The sequence below is a fragment of the Enoplosus armatus genome, chromosome 10 (genome assembly GCF_043641665.1).
Source record: "Enoplosus armatus isolate fEnoArm2 chromosome 10, fEnoArm2.hap1, whole genome shotgun sequence".
NCBI lineage: Eukaryota > Metazoa > Chordata > Actinopteri > Centrarchiformes > Enoplosidae > Enoplosus > Enoplosus armatus.
The window spans coordinates 21,467,587-21,485,535 of record NC_092189.1 but is presented as its reverse complement, the minus strand read 5'-3'; the positions used below and the strand labels follow the sequence as shown (position 1 = coordinate 21,485,535).

Here is a 17,949-nt window from a genome sequence, read left to right as displayed (position 1 = left end):
GGTCCATGGCCAGGAAACTCCCCAGACCTTAATCCCATTGAGAACTTGTGGTCAATCCTCGAGAGGCGGGTGGACAAACAAAAACCCACAAATTCTGACAAACTCCAAGCGTTGATTATGCAAGAATGGCGAATTACAGAGGTCTTGAAAAAGAAGGGTGAACACTGCAAATATTGACTCTTTGCATAAACTCAATGTAATTGTCAATAAAAGCCTTTGACAGTTGTGAAATGCTTGCAATTATGTCATTTGTGTTATTCTCAAAATTTTGGCCACGGCTGTAAAACCGTTTTATGAGGTTATTATTTTTAAACATGTTGCATTAATAAAATGACATCTACGTGCGTGACATTTATTTGTGGAGCTTCTTAAATGTGGACTTAAAATAGAGAATTTCGGTTTCCTTACCGAAATCTTATCTGTAAAGATTCTCTTAATTCGCACTACTGTGGCACTAAAAGATGAAATGCATTTCCTATTTAATTCATAGTTGCAACATTTTTGATTCACATGAATGCACCATTTAAAAGTAAATATCTGAAGGAAATATAAATCACCACCCTGCACACTATTATTGATTCTTTCATAATGACATTTTCACTGCATGTTTCAGTGTATCTCTGTAGTCACGTTTGAAAGGATTGAACTTCATAAGGTTCAACAACTGTTACTGTGAAATTAGTTTCAAACATAATAGTCATATAGGACAGCACTGTCCTTAGTGACTCTCATGTGGCCACTGTTTCGGGGCATCTCCCACACAGGCTTGCATGAGTCTTGACAACACACTTTTGCTTGTCTTTGAAATTGACACAAAGAAACCTTTTCTGGTTGATGAGTAACAGTGAGAGGAAAGGAGGGAAGCGTCAGCCTAAAAACCCTTATAAAAACATATTAGGTAATATCCCTAAATATGGCTAGAATCTTCTCGTATGTTGTGGAGCAGTGGGCTTCCTCCTTCACCAAGAAAACATATCCCCTCACTTCTCCTTTTGGCTCAACACCGATAGTTAAAAAGGGTTTCCTGTTGTTGAAACAGGCTCCGTGTGTTTGTGTAGGTGGCCGTGATGCAGTGAATGCATTCAGGTTATCAATACCACACCTACGAACACTACCTATGACATGGTATAGCCGCGGCTCCACTGATTCAAAATGAAAATGGGAAGTGCCGTCTTCCTGTAGTTTCCTGTCGGGTGCACTCAAACAAGTTTACGTTCACACACACTTGCATCTATAGGCCCCACGCACGCGCGGCTTGACGCCACTCTCGAATCACGTAGTGGTGACTGCCAGTGGAAAGAAAATTTCATTACTCACACACACCAGTTTCTGCTTTCCAACTCTCTGCAAGTGGTTTTCCTGTGTCCTCAGGGATAAGTATAAAAAGGTAAGCGACACAACCGTCTGCATTTCCAGTAAATCTTTCGAAAAGCGTCTTTTGGTGAACTGGTGCCTGCTGCTGAAACTGAGAATATGAAGCTGGTTGTGTTTTGCATTTTTGCAGTCTGCTGCTCTTCTTTGGCCAACTCGTCCACAAACCAGTCTAACAGACAGGTGTTGAGAAAATTACGCGAAGTCCTGAACCAGTTGGATGATGTGAAAGCAACCCTGCAGGTAGGTTTCTTTACATTTACTCTTTCACGACCTCACCCATGAGCAGTCGCAGTTATCATTACTAAATACAATGTTATCGGTTTGTGTCTTGCAGCACAATGAGCAGAAGCTGAATACTCCACCACAGAATATTGGGGTAAGCCAAACTAACTTTTATTCAAACAATGTTGACGGTATGGTCACCGCCACATTTAATATTTGTGGTTGCTTACTCATTGTTGTTATTCTCCCACTTACTGTAGTTACTAATTGTCATGTGGGTCACTGTAGGAGTACATGAAATGATGTGTGAAATCACAAAATGTGTTGGCTAATGAGTGTATACAATCAATCAGCTGTAAAGGCTTTTTTTTTTAAATATATTTTTATTTATTCATTTTTCTGCTAGTTAATCTAAAAAAATACGTTAAAAGGAAATTAATTCCAGACTGCTGTGAGGATGTCTGTATACTGTACGGTAGAGGCAACAGTCAGACCTACAGAAGCAGTGCAAAGATAACAAAACTAAAAAATCTGTCATCATTTTTACAATAAATTTAAATGTGAGCATATAGTTTTTATATCTAAAACAAACATGAAATCTAATAAAAAATAATTAAGTATTGGCAATGAACAGTACAAATTTAACGTTTCTTGAGTTTCATGGTAAAAATATTTAAGTTCAACAGCGTTGAAGCTAGAGAACAAACAAACAACCTCAAAACTTTGCACAAACTAACCACCATCCATTCAGATAAATGTAAAAGAATTATTGGTGGCAGTGGTGTTAGACTTTTCTTAGCCCTAAAAAAGAAGTCCATCAGCTTACCGTAAAATATTATAATCACCAAAACAGTTATTTTCATGGCAACAGTGATATTTAGCTTCATTGCCTTACAGGACGTGTATTTTTAGTGGCCACAAGCGCATTGCTTAACATTGAAAAATATTGGGTTTGCTTTCACAACAATGTGATTATGTTCACTTGACTTCAAATAAATGATTAACGGCATTACTTGTAAATTCAGATCAGCCCTCTTTCTTGTCAGGCTTGTTCTCGAGTGAGTCAAGTCAAGAGCTCGCTCAGTGTATTTTCTCACAGCTTCCGTTGCACTCAAGTGAAATGTGATGAGTAATCAAGCAAAGCGCAAACAAAACCATGACACTTCCTCACACCACCTCACAAACTCAAAACGCTCTCTAGCATGCCAGAAAACATTTGATCGAATTTCTTGTTTTAAAACTGGCAAATTACTGCTCATAGCAAACCACAAATAATAAGGATTCCTGAATAGGTGTGAAGCCATTCTTTTGCAAAACAAAACTTAACTAATAATCAAAATAAAAGTCACTTCACTACAGAGCAAAATTTGCCCCATAATTTGACTGTCAAATGTAAAATCAGCATCAGAGAATTGTTCTTGTTCAGTTTTCTTCCCTGAAGGAATACTGTAATCTAAAACTATGATTTGACCCGAGCCAGTTGGGTTCATGAGCATCACACACTGAAGCACGAGTATCTAAACAGAAACAGTTTCACTTGGAAAAAACATGTCAACACTGTCACAAAGTTTTCTGGAGGGAAACAATTCAGACAAAAACGTTCAAAGCACTTTCAGGAAAAGAAACTTATCTTTAAAATAGTGGAAACTTTATTTTGGTTAACTTTCAGTTTAGGTAAAAGTGTTATGCATGTATCTGATGGGAAAGTCAACTGCAATGATGAAGTCATGACATGAAACCAGAAACAACTTTCTTGGAAATGTTGATGGGAGAATTGCATCATAAAAAAAATAATATCACTGTCTAAAAACTAACAAATGTAACACATTGTTGGTGATCTTGATCTATGGTTGACAAAACATAACTTATAAAGCTTTTAATGGTTAATCTGCCACATCTAGCCGTGCCATTTTCCATTTTTCTGTAACACAACAGTCACAATAGATGTAAATCAAGTAACTAACATATAATCAAAATATCGTGCTATTTTGAACAAATTGTTGTTTGGTGGGATAATCCATCATAAATATTCAACCCTTTTCACTTTTTATGGTTTACAATGTTTAAAGAGGCCAAATTGGATAAAGATCATTGATATATGTTGGTGTGGAATTGATGTTTAATTCACAAACATTGTTTTCTTCTCTCTTCTTCATTATGTAACAGGACTGTTGCTGTCTGTCAGCCTTGCAGTGCTTTCGGGCTAATCTGCAGGTGCAATTCAACGTGACAGAAAGAAAACAAACAAACAAACTTTACAGGAGCCTTAAGAGTTCCATTACTGTAAGTAAAAGGGTGGGGGTGGGAATGATCTATTAAATACATCGTAAAGTGTATCTCAAGTACAATGTTTGCAGCTTGCAGTACAGTACGTTTCTAAAACGAACATTTCTTTGATCCATTTCAGGAGAGAGGTCTGGACTTTTGTAATTCAGGAAATGTCCAGGTAAGAGAAAATTCTGTCAAAGGTTTCTCATGTTATTTCCTAACTTAGTGGCTTCTGATATTTCAGTGTGGCATGTGTTGCACTCATAGCAGATGCTCACTAGCAAGTTAATTTCTCTTGTGTTTCCCTTTAGTCCACCTGCCAAGACTGTGACTTACATCCAAAGGAAAACGTTGAGGAGTTCTTCAACAGACTGAAGTCTTTTATTCAGAAGGTAATGTTATTTCCCTTTTTTTTATATGACACATTTCACAAAAATATACATACTAGAACCTTTTGTTTTTACTGTAGTATAAGGAAAAGGTGGCTGAAAATACATTGCACTATATGTCATTAATGTTGTAAAGACGTGAGTAAGTAACAATGACTGATTCAGTATCAATGTTGCCCTCTTTAGGCCATAACCAGACTGAGCATGGACTGAGAAGAGGCGAAGATCTACTTGTGACCAACGATTGAATGTAGAGAAGACACTACGCGGAAAAGATGTTAAACATGTTTTAGCCTTCTAAATATTTAATTTATTTAATATTTATTTAGATAGTTGTGGTGAGTCCACTCAAGCTATGAAGAAAGTGTTCTCGGGAAAGCTGCTTTGTCGCCACCCGGTGGATTTTGGCAGTTTTGATTTTTTTTCTCAACCTTTTCACTGAAAGTGAAAGTAATTTATTTGTTGTAGTTCTCAAAGAATATAAATTATATAACTGACATTTATACTATGTATGATGTGCGGGAATTCTTTTACTGAAATAATTGTGCCATTTGTGAAAATTAAATAGATTACGACACAGAGGTTTTGGGTTGCTTTGTTTACTTGTAGGACAACATTTCTAAAAGCTTCCAGCAGAAGTGGACACAACATTACTTAAAGTTGTTATTGACTGTGTGAGTTTGTTAATCTATGTGAAAGGCAGAGGTTCATGATACAATTCATAATTTGAAAACCACAATTTGTAATCTGCAGTATATATATTCTACCTCCTGAACTCACTTTAAGTTTAGCTTCAACTTTAAATGTTTCATTGAGAGTGAACCGACAGCACTGACAGTATGTCACTGCTTAATTTGTATGTATCTTTTCTACTTTTTGTGTGTGATAACATCAGTTTCACCACAAACAAGTAGTAAGTAGTATAAGATGTTTGTTAGTTTTCCTGTCACCAAACATTTACATGAAATGGAGACTATGATTGGATAATTGGCCACATAGCCTGTAGACTAGTGCAGGACAGCAACAGGGACATACATGGTTTTCAGTTATTTGTAAAAGATACAAAGATAAATCAGAAGTCACACTTCTCCATTTTCAACAGCAGGTGGCAATATGGATCATTCCAGCTGATACTGAGCACAAGTGTTGTCATAAAAGATTCATGGAAATAGTACCATTGCTGATGAAACTATCTTGATGAAATGAAGGTGAAATGAAAAAAACACAACAACAAAAAGGCAGCACAGAAATTGTGTCGACACACATTCTGCCCTAACAATGCAAAGCACGGTTGAAAATAATCAAAATGTCACCAGCCTCATTTTAATAGCTTGCCCTGTCTGTGGATCTTTCACTGTTTGGTCTCCTTTAAGGCGGATTTACTTTGTTTCTTGATTTCACATTACAATATATTCATTATATTGTCTACTGTGATTCTTCCAATGACCTTGCTCCCCGTTTTTTCCTTTTCTTTTTTTTTTTTTTTTTTTACAAGTATTTGGTATTGTAAAGTAGTGTAGACTGACTGAAGAACCTCATCACAGCCACAGCACCAAAGTGAAATGTGAAATTTCACAACATGGTACACACACAGAATTCCAGCTTTTGTTCTTCAGACTCAAAATAAAATAAAAAATAAAAACAACACGAAATCAGACCTATGTCACCTGAGGGGAAGAAATTGTATTTGGGCACTTTGAGAAGCAAAGTTAAGGTAATATAAAAATATATAATCTGTCTGTCCATATTCACTTCACCATTGTCATTAATGATTAACCCCAGGTGGGTTTACCTTGACACGGTTAAATTCTGTGGTGAGAAATCTACCACAAAAAACACTTCAACGAACAAGTATACCAAGGTGATCCAAATACCACTAACAACTCTCACAATGACAGGTGCAAACATGTTTTTAAGCAGGTGTCCCATCTACACACCACTGCTGTGGACTTCCCAGATGACAAAGGGGATTTCAGCAACCCAAACAAACTCATCAAATTTGACCAAGATGTATTTCACACCTGTGAACAAATGAACAAAACTTGCAACATTGGAGCCTGTGTTGACTTAACCCACTAGATGAACCTCAAGCAATAACAGCATAAAATCGTCACTCACACTCTGTGCCATTGCCAAAGAGGAAAATGCAGAAAGTTAAGGAGCAATAATTTCACCTTTTCCTTCCTCTTTCACAGAATAGTCACTTTCCTTCTCCAGTTACCATATGCCCACTTGCACTAAGCAAGCTTGTTTCTCAACTGTTTTTTCACAGCCTTGACACGCAGCTTAGAGGAACCCAAGTTTATATCACCTGTCCAACTACAATGGGTGTGAAAGGGTCCAGAAAAACCAACTCTAGTCAAGCCAACAGTTTATTTTGGTCTTCCCTCTCTCTGAATGGGGCCTTATTCTACAAGATCTCTCTAAGGACATAAAATATGTGCTAAGGGAATCGCGGACATACTCACAATACGATCACAATATTTTGTCCATGATAACAACATCACGGTACAGGCGATTCCTGGTCATAATACGATACCTCATGATGCCTGTTCAGTGGCCCCTCTTCCCCAATTTTTTCATATAGTACAGAGTGATGAGTACAATATTTATCTCCTCCGAAACACAAAACACAATGATAAACTGCATGTAGTTGTTTCAAGGTGGAGCAAGCAGCAAGAGAATAAAGGACATCTTCATAGTCAAGCACAGATATGGTTGACTGTCCGTAAGACAGAAACATGCTTTATTCTTATAAGAAACTCATTTTTATCTTTATTTCAGTACCATGTGAATGGATTGCAGGGAGATGCAAACTGGAATTGTGGTTTGTGAGAATAAAGCACATTTTGTCTCGTCAGCATTCAATAAGATTGAGATTGTGCAGAGATGTCTGAAGAATGTTAAAGGTACATTGTAATCTTGATATAGCTCGAGTTGAAGAGGAGCCAAAATGTTATAAATCTCTGTTGGAGTGATAATATTGTTTGAGTAGAGTGTAAATTGTTAAGAACCCAGCATAGACCCTTGAGGTACCCCCTTATTTGTCCCAATGGAGGTTGTTTTGAGGCGCCTGCATTAAACCAACCTTGGATGTGTAGTTCTTAAACTAACTGGCCAGGTATGCTAAGCAATTTACAAGAACAATTTGTTAATGCTCACTGAAGCTTGAAGCTTACGCTTGATGTGCACTGAATGGGCCATGTTCACAAAGTTTGACGAAATAATGCCAATTAGCAAAGAATGCAATGAAAAAGATTTAAAAATGTAAAGAACAAGCATTTATGTATTCTAAACGGGGTCAATTCATCTATCATAAAGGCTTAATTTCTTAATTTCCTGATGAAGTGTGACGGAAAGACATGGTAGTGTATAAGCAAAGATCTCCATTGCATGTTTTCCTCAGAATGTGTGGACACAACAACAGGTCATGATGAGTTCAGTTGCTGCACTTTATTTGAGCTCCTGAATGTTCTACCAAAACCACTGTGATGTACTAAAATGACCAACCAACACTGACATCTTAGTCTTTAATGAAGTACATTGTACATTGATTTTATTTCAGAGAAACAAATGTACTTAAATGATCTTTTTGAGGCAAATCAGTGCACCTGTTCCTCCTCCAAAACTGTATAAATATGAAATGTAAATATCAAATAATTACTATAGTTTCAAGATATATATTTATCATGTGAAAACTGCTCCAATATTTCAGACTCTGTAAGGGACCTCTGTGATGTACAGTAAGTATGAGATTTTTATTATGCAAGGATGCCACCATGATTACATAACTCCCTGCATACCACCATGGCAACAACGCTTTTGTTTATGCCATATTCTCATTTTCACCCTAAGTTTCCAGGATTTAACACCCGAAACGGCTTAATTGTGTTACTGAACAATGAGTTAATATCGTTAGTGTTATTGAGGTCAAGCTAAACATACTGCAGGTCTCAAACACAACTTGCTTTGCTTTGATCTTGTTCAGAAGAAAACATGGTGGTATAATGCTCAAGCAGAATCTTGCACTGCAGTGTGGAATTGCCTTCTTTACAGCTGAAACCACAGTGTGATGAAAGTGAGCAAACCCCACAGCTGTGTTGCGCAGATCACTATGAGCTGTGTACCTGGTAAACGTCTTCATGAGGGGACCATGAAACCCTCTTGGGGTGAGTGGTAGTGTATAGTCAGGTAAAGGGGTTTTCCACAGTGGTGAGCACAAAATGTGTAAACTGAACTTAAGAAATACAGGTTTGCAAAAGCAAGATTTCAAGGAGTGTCAGACTATCAGCCATGGTGGCTGCTGGTTGTTCATTCAGTCACTGCCATGAGGGAAGAAATCTGTGTGCAACATCACACAAACCATATTCATGTTACAATTTTGCACGATCTAGCCTCCATTTAACATCACTCGTAGCAAAATGGTTTACACAGAGTTGTCAAGTGCAAGTCAGGGTCCTTAGAGACGACCTAATCTCCGTCACTACACTTGCGTTAATCATGATAACAATCATGATAACATCCAATAATTATGATGATGATGATGTTAGCAGGGAATGTTCAGTACGTACAGAGAACATTCTTCTCAAGTTTCAGTTCTCTAAAGCTGGGAACAGACCTTGAGGTTATTAAAGCCTACAAAGCTAAGAAACCACACATACTGTAACGATTATTTCCACCAACTCAAGAATCATCGCAGCCAGACATTCAGTCAGGAGCAGATGTTGAATGAGTAAATACAGAGGACGACACACTGCATGACAGGTGTGTTACTGTACCAAAACAGAAACTGACAAAATGTCCATCAAGAAGTTTGTCTTGGTAATTTATGCTGCAATGTTTATGGAAAAGGCGAAGAAACAGAGGAAAGAATGGATGAGATGGTTGACAGCGAGAGGAGGTTACCAAGGAGCTGGAGGTGAGAAAACGTCATTATAATGCAGGTGAACTTCAGCTGAAATGTGTCTCTGCACTGAAACCTGATTTACTGGACAGTTTTTTTCTCCCGCCACATGATGTGTGCGGTCCTAATTGCAGGAATAGGTTCAACAATATTATTCCACTGTAATCATACCTCATGTCCACACTGGCCCTGAGGAGATCCCTTCCTAAAGATCTCAACAGAAGATTGAGACAAATATGAGGCTTTAGCAGTCTATGTTAGAGAAATCAAGAGGGGATCTTCCAAAGAATTCCCGCTTTGTGGCTCAGCAGACAGTGTTTCATTGCCTAACTGTAGTGGAGGGACAGTAACACAAAGGGGGAACTCTAAAAAGACTCATTTTGGAGGGTGCTCACTAATGAGAACAACAGGCAGTGACTTGATTGAGAGGGAAATGATAAGAATAATTTAACACCTCACACAGTATGATTTTATCCAAACTATCAACACCAACTGATCCAGACTGTCCACTTGATCCAGTCATCCATCACACCCAATCGTAACTAGAATCGATGCCCATACTATGCCAGACTTTCTCTTTATTTTTGTGATCTTTGCAGGCTGTACAATAAATTAATTATCACCTCCAAGGTCTACAAAACAAACCTAGGTTTACCTCTCCAACCCAAATTGTCTAAATGGATGGTAACTTTCGCCCTCTCATGAAAGTGTAGCAACATGTCATGTCATTATCTGGCAAACAGTGAGCTCACTTTGATAATTACACAATAAATCAGAACAGATCAGTGTGGCCATATCCTAATTTAAGTTTAAAAAAGTTTAAGTCTGAAGTTCTACTCTAGTACTTTCAAACCATGTGCTACTGAGTGCCCGGTGTCCTGTACTGACTGAGCTACTGCTGAAATGACTGGATGGAACACATGTAAACTGTCAGCCTCCCAAAATCCCTGTTTCAACGGGTTGTAAAGACAAAACAAACTACACAAAAGAACTACAATTTGCGCATGACGGAAACGTTTGGTCCAAAAACTTCCCCTTGGTTAAAAAAAATAAATAAAAAAGCAATTCATTGAAGGTCTTGACGCAAGCTTGTGGGTAGCATGCAGTAAAAAAAAAAAAAAATTGGGACAGATTAGAATTTTTGATAATCCATAAACTAAAGATGACTCAAATGCAACATGGTAACTCAGCAAAGCCACTACCTGAGTGTGATACTATGCTGTGGTGGCCTGTGGTAACCAAGCCTCCACCCTCTCCACTGACATCACTACTATCACGGAAACCAAACATTTTATTTCCTTTTTCTTTCTTTCTGACTGGTGAAATACGGTGAGAGCGGTGACATTTAGTTTTTGGGACATACATTTTCTGGTCAGTGTGTAATTTGAATGACATTACACCCACACCAAGCGTCAGAGAAATGAAACATGGCCTTATGCAAATGCCACAAAATTACTTAACTATTACGAGCCATAGTATTTGATTCGCTATGTCTCTCTGCAGATAGAAAAAACTAATAAAACATAAAACCATGAACAACCACAACTACTACACTTGGGATGCTGAACGGAAATAAATGAATGAATAGTTTCTCAATGATTTTTTGCTGTCAGGTGCAAAGCTGGAATCAACTGCTTCAGGTGTGTTCATCTTTTGAAGATTGCACAAGGGTTGGATTATTATCTGACTAGAGAAAGAACCACAATTCGACATGCATCCAACCAATAAAATGCTGCTTTTATTGCCTTCTGATACTGTTAATCCTGCTCGAATTCTGAAATAACGTTAGAAGATAAATCAGTTTAACTATCTTACATGTCAATGAAACCTATAATACATGATAAAATATATTAATGAAAAATAAAGCAAAGTTTAAATTCTGTTAAATCTGTAGCTTTCATTTAGATAGACATATACAAAATAACTAATGGCAACTAAAGTGCAGCAGGAAGCTCCCAAACATGGACAGCATGATTTACATGTCCTGTACTTAGGTACCTAGGTTTGTATGCTTGTGGCAAACATGACTCAGTACATTTTCAGAGCCCTTGAGAAAGCAGCACACATGGTGCCAATCACAAAGGGCTACAAGAGATTGTGTTTAGTTAAGGCCTTATATCCGCTATCCCACACAATCAAAATCGACCTCATGGAAGCATTAATCTCGCGGTTGATGATAGAGCCTCACAAAGTTTTTCAAGGTATTGCAACGACTTAAGTCAGAGAAAGTAGGAGGAAGGTTGGAAAGTAAGGTTATTTGTGGGATGGGGAAGATTTCTACAACCAACCTGAGACTGAATCACATTTATATTACAATATAAAATAATATAATTAATATTATAAAGTATACTAAATTAAAATAAATAAATATGTAGCTCAGAGTGGTTTACAATAAAAATAAATAAAATGGTTAAATCAAAACAAGACCAAAGCCACATCAGTAATACACAGCAATGATAACAAAATGTCAACACGGAATAGAGGTACTGTACTGAGAACGTTAAATATCATAAGGAATGGTATTTCACAGTGTGGCAGAAAACAAGCTGCATCTTCAGTTTTCTTAAGATTGTGGTTCTACACATCAAACAAACCTGCAACACAGAATCTCACTGAACATGAAGGCACATAAAAACAGGAAATCTACACAGGGTGCACAGGGTCAAATCTGAGTTGAACGCAGGATTTTAAATGTTGCAACCGCAGCAATGTACAAGTGAATTTGGGTTTGGTTCATGACAAAGATAAAAACGAAATGCATTTTGCCTAAGAGATGAGAATGTCAAGGGCGTTATTAATAAAACGTTACTTTTCTGAGTGGTCAAATAAAAGGTTGAAAAGGTAGACACTTGCACCCTAATATCAAAAGCTAAACTTTAGTGTGGGCAAGGACTTCACAGTAAGACATGGAAACCACAGGGATGCCCCCACATAGCGACAAATTCCATGGATAGAAATTTCCCCACCCTCTCTCACTCACGTCAAAATCCTGTCATATTCATTATTTTTGGTGACTCCTAAAAACCTGAAAACTGAAACTACCTTGTGAAGCCCTCCAGGCTGAGCAATAGTGAATAACCAACGAGAATGCCCAAAGTGACAGGTGCAAAAAGCAGAGGTTGTTGGCACTGCTACCTCTGTTATGTGGGATTCTTGTGGGGAATCCCCGCAAAATCGTAGGTGTAAGAGAAACCCTTCATTCATTTCTGCTGTGTGTGATGTAACACTCCAAAGATGCTTTTCTACTTGCAGCCAGACATGCTACTCTGTATTTTTACTTGTTGCTCCATTACTTATCAATGCCACATATGAAGCAACAAGAAAAAAAAAAAACTAATTGATTTGCATGATGTGTATTTTTTTTTTTTTTTTGCCTTTTAGCACGAGAGCCTTCTGACAGATTTTTGTTTTTGTCTTCAAGATAAAGTATAGTTCCTTTACTTGCAGTTTCTATGTACCCCAATCATTGCATAATGCATACTGGATGTGACGGATTCTTTTTAATTCGATAACATCAAATATAGCTTGAAATCAACCACTGCCCAGACAAACCCCAAAGTAAAAAAAATACTTGAATGTTACAGAAACATTTTATTTGTAATAGGGTACAACTTTATATAAGTGACATAATTAAAAAAATCATATCTGTTCAAATGTGGACAAACTGTCAAATGTTTCATTAAAAACCATCAGAAAGGGTACTCTGTGCCCACCTGATTTTTTTTTTACTTTGGGTTTTCACCATGCAGTTGATAAGGGAAAAATGCTACATGATTAATAGGAAAAAAAAGCTGTTCCCTACTAGCCCACTCATTTTTTTGTCTGCTGTACCCTATAAGATGAGCAAACTTCCACAAGAGAGCACCACAAGCCACTGATACACAGGACTATTGTACATCTCAACAGCAAACTGCAATCAAGCTTTTCAAACGCTTAACATGGAGCAGGGTTACAGAATTGCCCTCTGGATGTTTTGTCTCATAGGTTACCTTCAAGCAAATCCTATCTGCTCCAAAACGGCTGGACAGGGCAAGAACCCTCAAGGAAAACCTTTCAACTTCAACATGGATGACCTGGGCTTCACAATGCTACATGAAGATGTCACATGTGTAAGTTACTTCATGATAAAGGCAATGTAGTCTGCTAAACATTTTAGCCCATTACAAATAGCAAGTGCTTTAGAAATACATTTGGAAAACCGACCAGGATCAGGTGTTCCAATAAAGGAAATGCTTTAACTGAAAGTGAATAGTTAAACTTTGTCTTTTTGTCCAATTTCTTGCAGGGACTCAATGTGACATTCACTTCTCCAACAGATGTGCAGGTAAGAGATCACTGCAGGTGATCAGCTTTAAGTACTCATTCAGGATGCTGATGCTGCTTTTGCAGATTGCAGCAACCAAACCTGTCCTAAAGACTTTTAGAATATATGTGTTTACATTGTCACAATGTTAGCTTTTGTTAGCAATCATAGTGTCAACCACTAAGGGGTACAGATTTTATTCCCACAATTGTTAAAGAAACTGAATTAATTCCCACTTACTTAAACTAGCACTGGTAAATGACAAGAGGCTGCTGTTGATGCTCATCTATCTGACATAACACCAACATCTGTGATCAGCTTTTCACATTAGCGGGAACATCAATCACTGACACCCCTCACAATTGTGTTGGTTTCATCACTGGACTGAAGTGTGACCCAAAAAACTGCTGTGTCTTTGTCAGGAACACTGCTACACTGCCGCCCTGAAGTGCATCATGGAAGGGCTGAAACAAGCCATGACGAACTGTACAGATGACGAGCAGCGAATCTCCTCCACTCTGGACGCTTTGAACTACTACTCCGGACTGACACCAGAGTGCCCAACCCAACGCGTGAGTATTGCCATACAAACTGTATAGATTTAAGGCCCCTAACCCTCGCTGAAAATGCATGATCCAGTACTAAACCAGATTCTTCTCCTCAGACACTGAAAAACTCTTCAGAGTGCAAGTGGGAAGATGAGGGATCCCTGAAGCAGTTTGCAGCCTTTGTGAAGGACACCGAAACATTGGTTCAAAAGCTCAACAGCCTCGGGAAGTGAACAATTAATCCACACCAACCCTACAGATGTTTCCTCTACTTTATCATTATTTAATATTGCACACTGCACTAAAATTTGGTATTTTGTCTCTCTAAGTAACAGTTCCGAAACACTGAAAGAAGTTCTCAAGTTATTTATATATTTATTTATTATGCAATTGATGTACCACATCTGTATACACAATATGTAATCATTTTGCTAATAAACAATGTGAACAATTACAAATGTGATTCACGATTTTGTCTTCAGGTATTCATGCATTTGCTCATATAAAATGGTAATGGCTCTCTCTAAAAAATGATGGTGGTGATCGGTATAGTCATAGTGTCAAAACAGGAAAGAAATGCCAGTTTGTCAAATATTAATGCTAGAAACTGGTAGAACACCTGCTTTTGTCACTAATCAGTGTTTGTAAGAAAACGGTTCCTTTTCATGTGGATAAAGCAAGTAAAAAAAAAAGCAGACTTTGCTATCGACTTGTATGACTTCTTCACTTGACTTGAGACGAAGGGTGGCATGCTAATGTGGCTATTGTTGAGATAAGGTTAACCCTCTCTTACTTTAACACTATGAAACACTAATCCTTTATGGGATGAAGAGTGACACGTGCATAGAACAGTTAAGCTCGTGCACACTTCACTAATGTTAAGACATTTTCTCCTCCCATTTCAAGTTTTGAACTTCCACTTAAAGAGGACCTATTATGCTTTTCCTTATTTTCTGTCATACATATCAGAATCAGAAATTCTTTATTGATCCCCGGGGGGAAATTACAAAAAATACCTGAACATATATACACCCTGAGCCAGAAATACTTTATTGATCCGGGGAGAAATTAGACAAACCCGACTGCCATGACCCGGATATAAGGTTACAATGTTGGATATTCATACTAAACGTTGCAAGAGTTGCCAAATAATGCGGTAAATGTCTGTAAAAGTAATCCCTGTGAGCCAAAAGCTCCGGCTTCAGACTGCTCTGAACGCTAGGCACAGATATGGTATCTCTGCTCCAGACGAGATGTTTATGTTTATGTCAACGTCTTCCAAAGACTTCCTGTAACTTGGCTGGATAATCAGAAGAAAGTGGACTTTTAGGGAGGCGGGCCTTAAAGAGACAGGAGCTCACACGGCTCGTTTCAGACAGAGGGTGAACTGAGGGGCTGCTTGAAGGGCCAGTACAAGATAAATCAGGACTTTCTTGAACTGTGAATCATGCAAAGCCATTCCAGTGGAATCACAAAATGAAAATGCAGAGCTGGAAATGAGCATAATAAATAAATAAATAAATGAATAATTTAAACTGTATAGCTATGGCATAATGAATTTAAGGATTTAAGGAAAATGCCCTGGAGAATAGCACTGGTTGTTTGTCCAAACACATTGAAACAGCAATGCTTACATTTAGTAACAATGCAGAGTGCAGTAAAAAGAGATAACATTGGAGTAGATGGATGGGATTACAAATTGTTTGACCGCCACACTGGAGACTAGTTTCCTTTAACGCTGTTTCCCTCATCCAACCAAGTAGTAGCCTAAACTAAAACATACTGTAACTATAGGGGCAGTAGATCAGAAATGCTGAAAAGTGTCACTTGGAACGACCTACTTTTTGGTTCCTGATGCGGGTCCAGAAGGACCGAAACATTAGTGCAATCAATAAATTGTGACGCTTGGGATTAGGTTTACATCTAGAAACCCCATCATCTTATGTGTTTTTCTTTCTTCTTATTTGAATTCAACATTGTCCAGACAGATCTACTGTATCAGTTAAGATGCCTGATACTGGCATTTACAATCATACTTTTAAGGTAGATATATAACTTCCTTGCTCCCAAGCCACAAGAAATCTGATGCAGGGCATACAGTCACCTATCATCTGCACTCAAGAACATAAAGTTGCCACAAGGCTGCGTCCTTTCACACTTTACACCAATGACTGTGTGAGTCATCAGTCATTTTGTAGACAGATGAAATTCACAGATGATGCAGCTTTGGTGGGACAATTATCTCATGATGAGAAATCTTACAGATCAGACAATAAAACACTGACTTAAACATGAAAAAACAAAAATGATAACTGACCTCTGACCTCCTCTCACTGTACTTCTGAATAATGTAACCACTGAGCATGTACAGTTAAATAAATTGATTTGGACTTGTTGTCATGACAACCGCTACAGTAGATTTCAAAAGGCACCAGCACCTTTGTGAAAAAGGTGTTTTCAAATCACCTGTGTTACAAAAGGGGTGACAATCAAATGAAATGCTAATGTTTTATTCAGAGTGCAGTGGCCTGCGTTCAGTGACAGTGGAGGAAGCAGGAATACACTGACACAAGGCGGAGGTGGTGGGAATACACTGAGTATGTAAAATGGACCATGTGGAAATACTGAGTGGAAAGTTAACTAGCAGTAATAATTGCTGTTGCACATTGGAACTATTAAACCAATAAAGCAAAGAAGATCCATTGCACCTCTTTCATTTCATATGCGCTTTGCATCTTGGGCACATCCTGAAGGTCAAACAAATAGGCGCACACAGCATTCAGCTGCTCAACAAACAACATTAGCACTGGCATTTACAATGTCAAATAAAAAAAAGAAATGTGAAGGGCATAATCTAGTATTGTAGGCGTATAATTTATTATGTCAACCCAAGCTTGATATTCTATGTGTAAATGCAAATATATATCTGGTGTACAAAGGCGTTCAATAATTTATTTTCACCTGTCTCATTGGGAAAATTCCCCTATGGGCACTAAAAAGTTTCCACTCCTCCATGTTGAGGAAACTGTTGTGAATATTATCTAATGATTATGGTGAGATCCGTAAATATTATCCACAGATCACATCATGATGAATTACCTATAGGGCCAGTTTGATTAATGCCAAAGCAGATGTAGCCCACATTGTGAGCCGATAAGCCAGGACATCATGAGATGTGTAACAGTATTTCATTACTCTATATTTGGTTATGGTTATTCTTTCCAGGTTTTATATCTCAAAATATATAAGGTTTGCTCACTTGAAAAGCAGCTTAAAAAAACATATTCCAAAAAGTCATGAAAGCACAGTTAAAAGGTAATTTGAGAAGATGAACTTTTAAAAAACCCAAATCTTGAGTCAAAACAAACCAAACTCATGCTGAGCACATGGGCCCAGTCATTATCACTGCATGTAAGGCAAGGGCTTTTTCAAATGATTTTTCTTCAGTGAGCTGTGCCTAATTTAATTCTGTGAATCACAGACAGACAGATAATGAAGATGTTGTGGCTGTTTTACATATGTTCTAATATGTACCGAAAAAGTAGCAAAAGTGTCAGTATATGACAAACATTTGCCCAACAGAGCAAACAGAGAAAGCAAGAAAAACCCTCTGCACCACAAACTAGGGACGGCGGCCAACCTAGTTTCAAAAGAGCATGTTGTAGTAGCATCATAAAAAAAAATTCCAAGAGTCATCTAAAGGAAAAACAACGCTGTATGCATTGGGTGATATACAACCAATTCAGCCCACCCTTTCCACCCCACAGCTATATAATTCAATCCAGCACAGGAGGTAAGTAAACCAACACAACATCTCTACTAAACAACTTGCTTATCACACTGACAAGCCTTCAAGCTGAATATGGAACACTTCTTTAGGATTGCCTTTTGGATTGTTACTCTCTTTGGTTGTACTCAAACTCTACCCTTAAGCCACTCGAA

General features: G+C 37.9%; 1 protein-coding gene across 1 annotated transcript; it reads left to right on the top strand.

The window, feature by feature from the left end:
• Positions 1-1,473: 1,473 nt before the first annotated feature.
• On the top strand, positions 1,474-4,794 carry il21 (interleukin 21). Its single transcript, XM_070913779.1, has 6 exons — positions 1,474-1,614; positions 1,709-1,750; positions 3,763-3,879; positions 4,004-4,042; positions 4,176-4,256; positions 4,440-4,794. Exons 1-6 carry the CDS (start codon positions 1,474-1,476, stop codon positions 4,464-4,466), a joined length of 447 nt encoding a protein of 148 aa, XP_070769880.1. The 3' UTR covers positions 4,467-4,794.
• Positions 4,795-17,949: the final 13,155 nt, after the last annotated feature.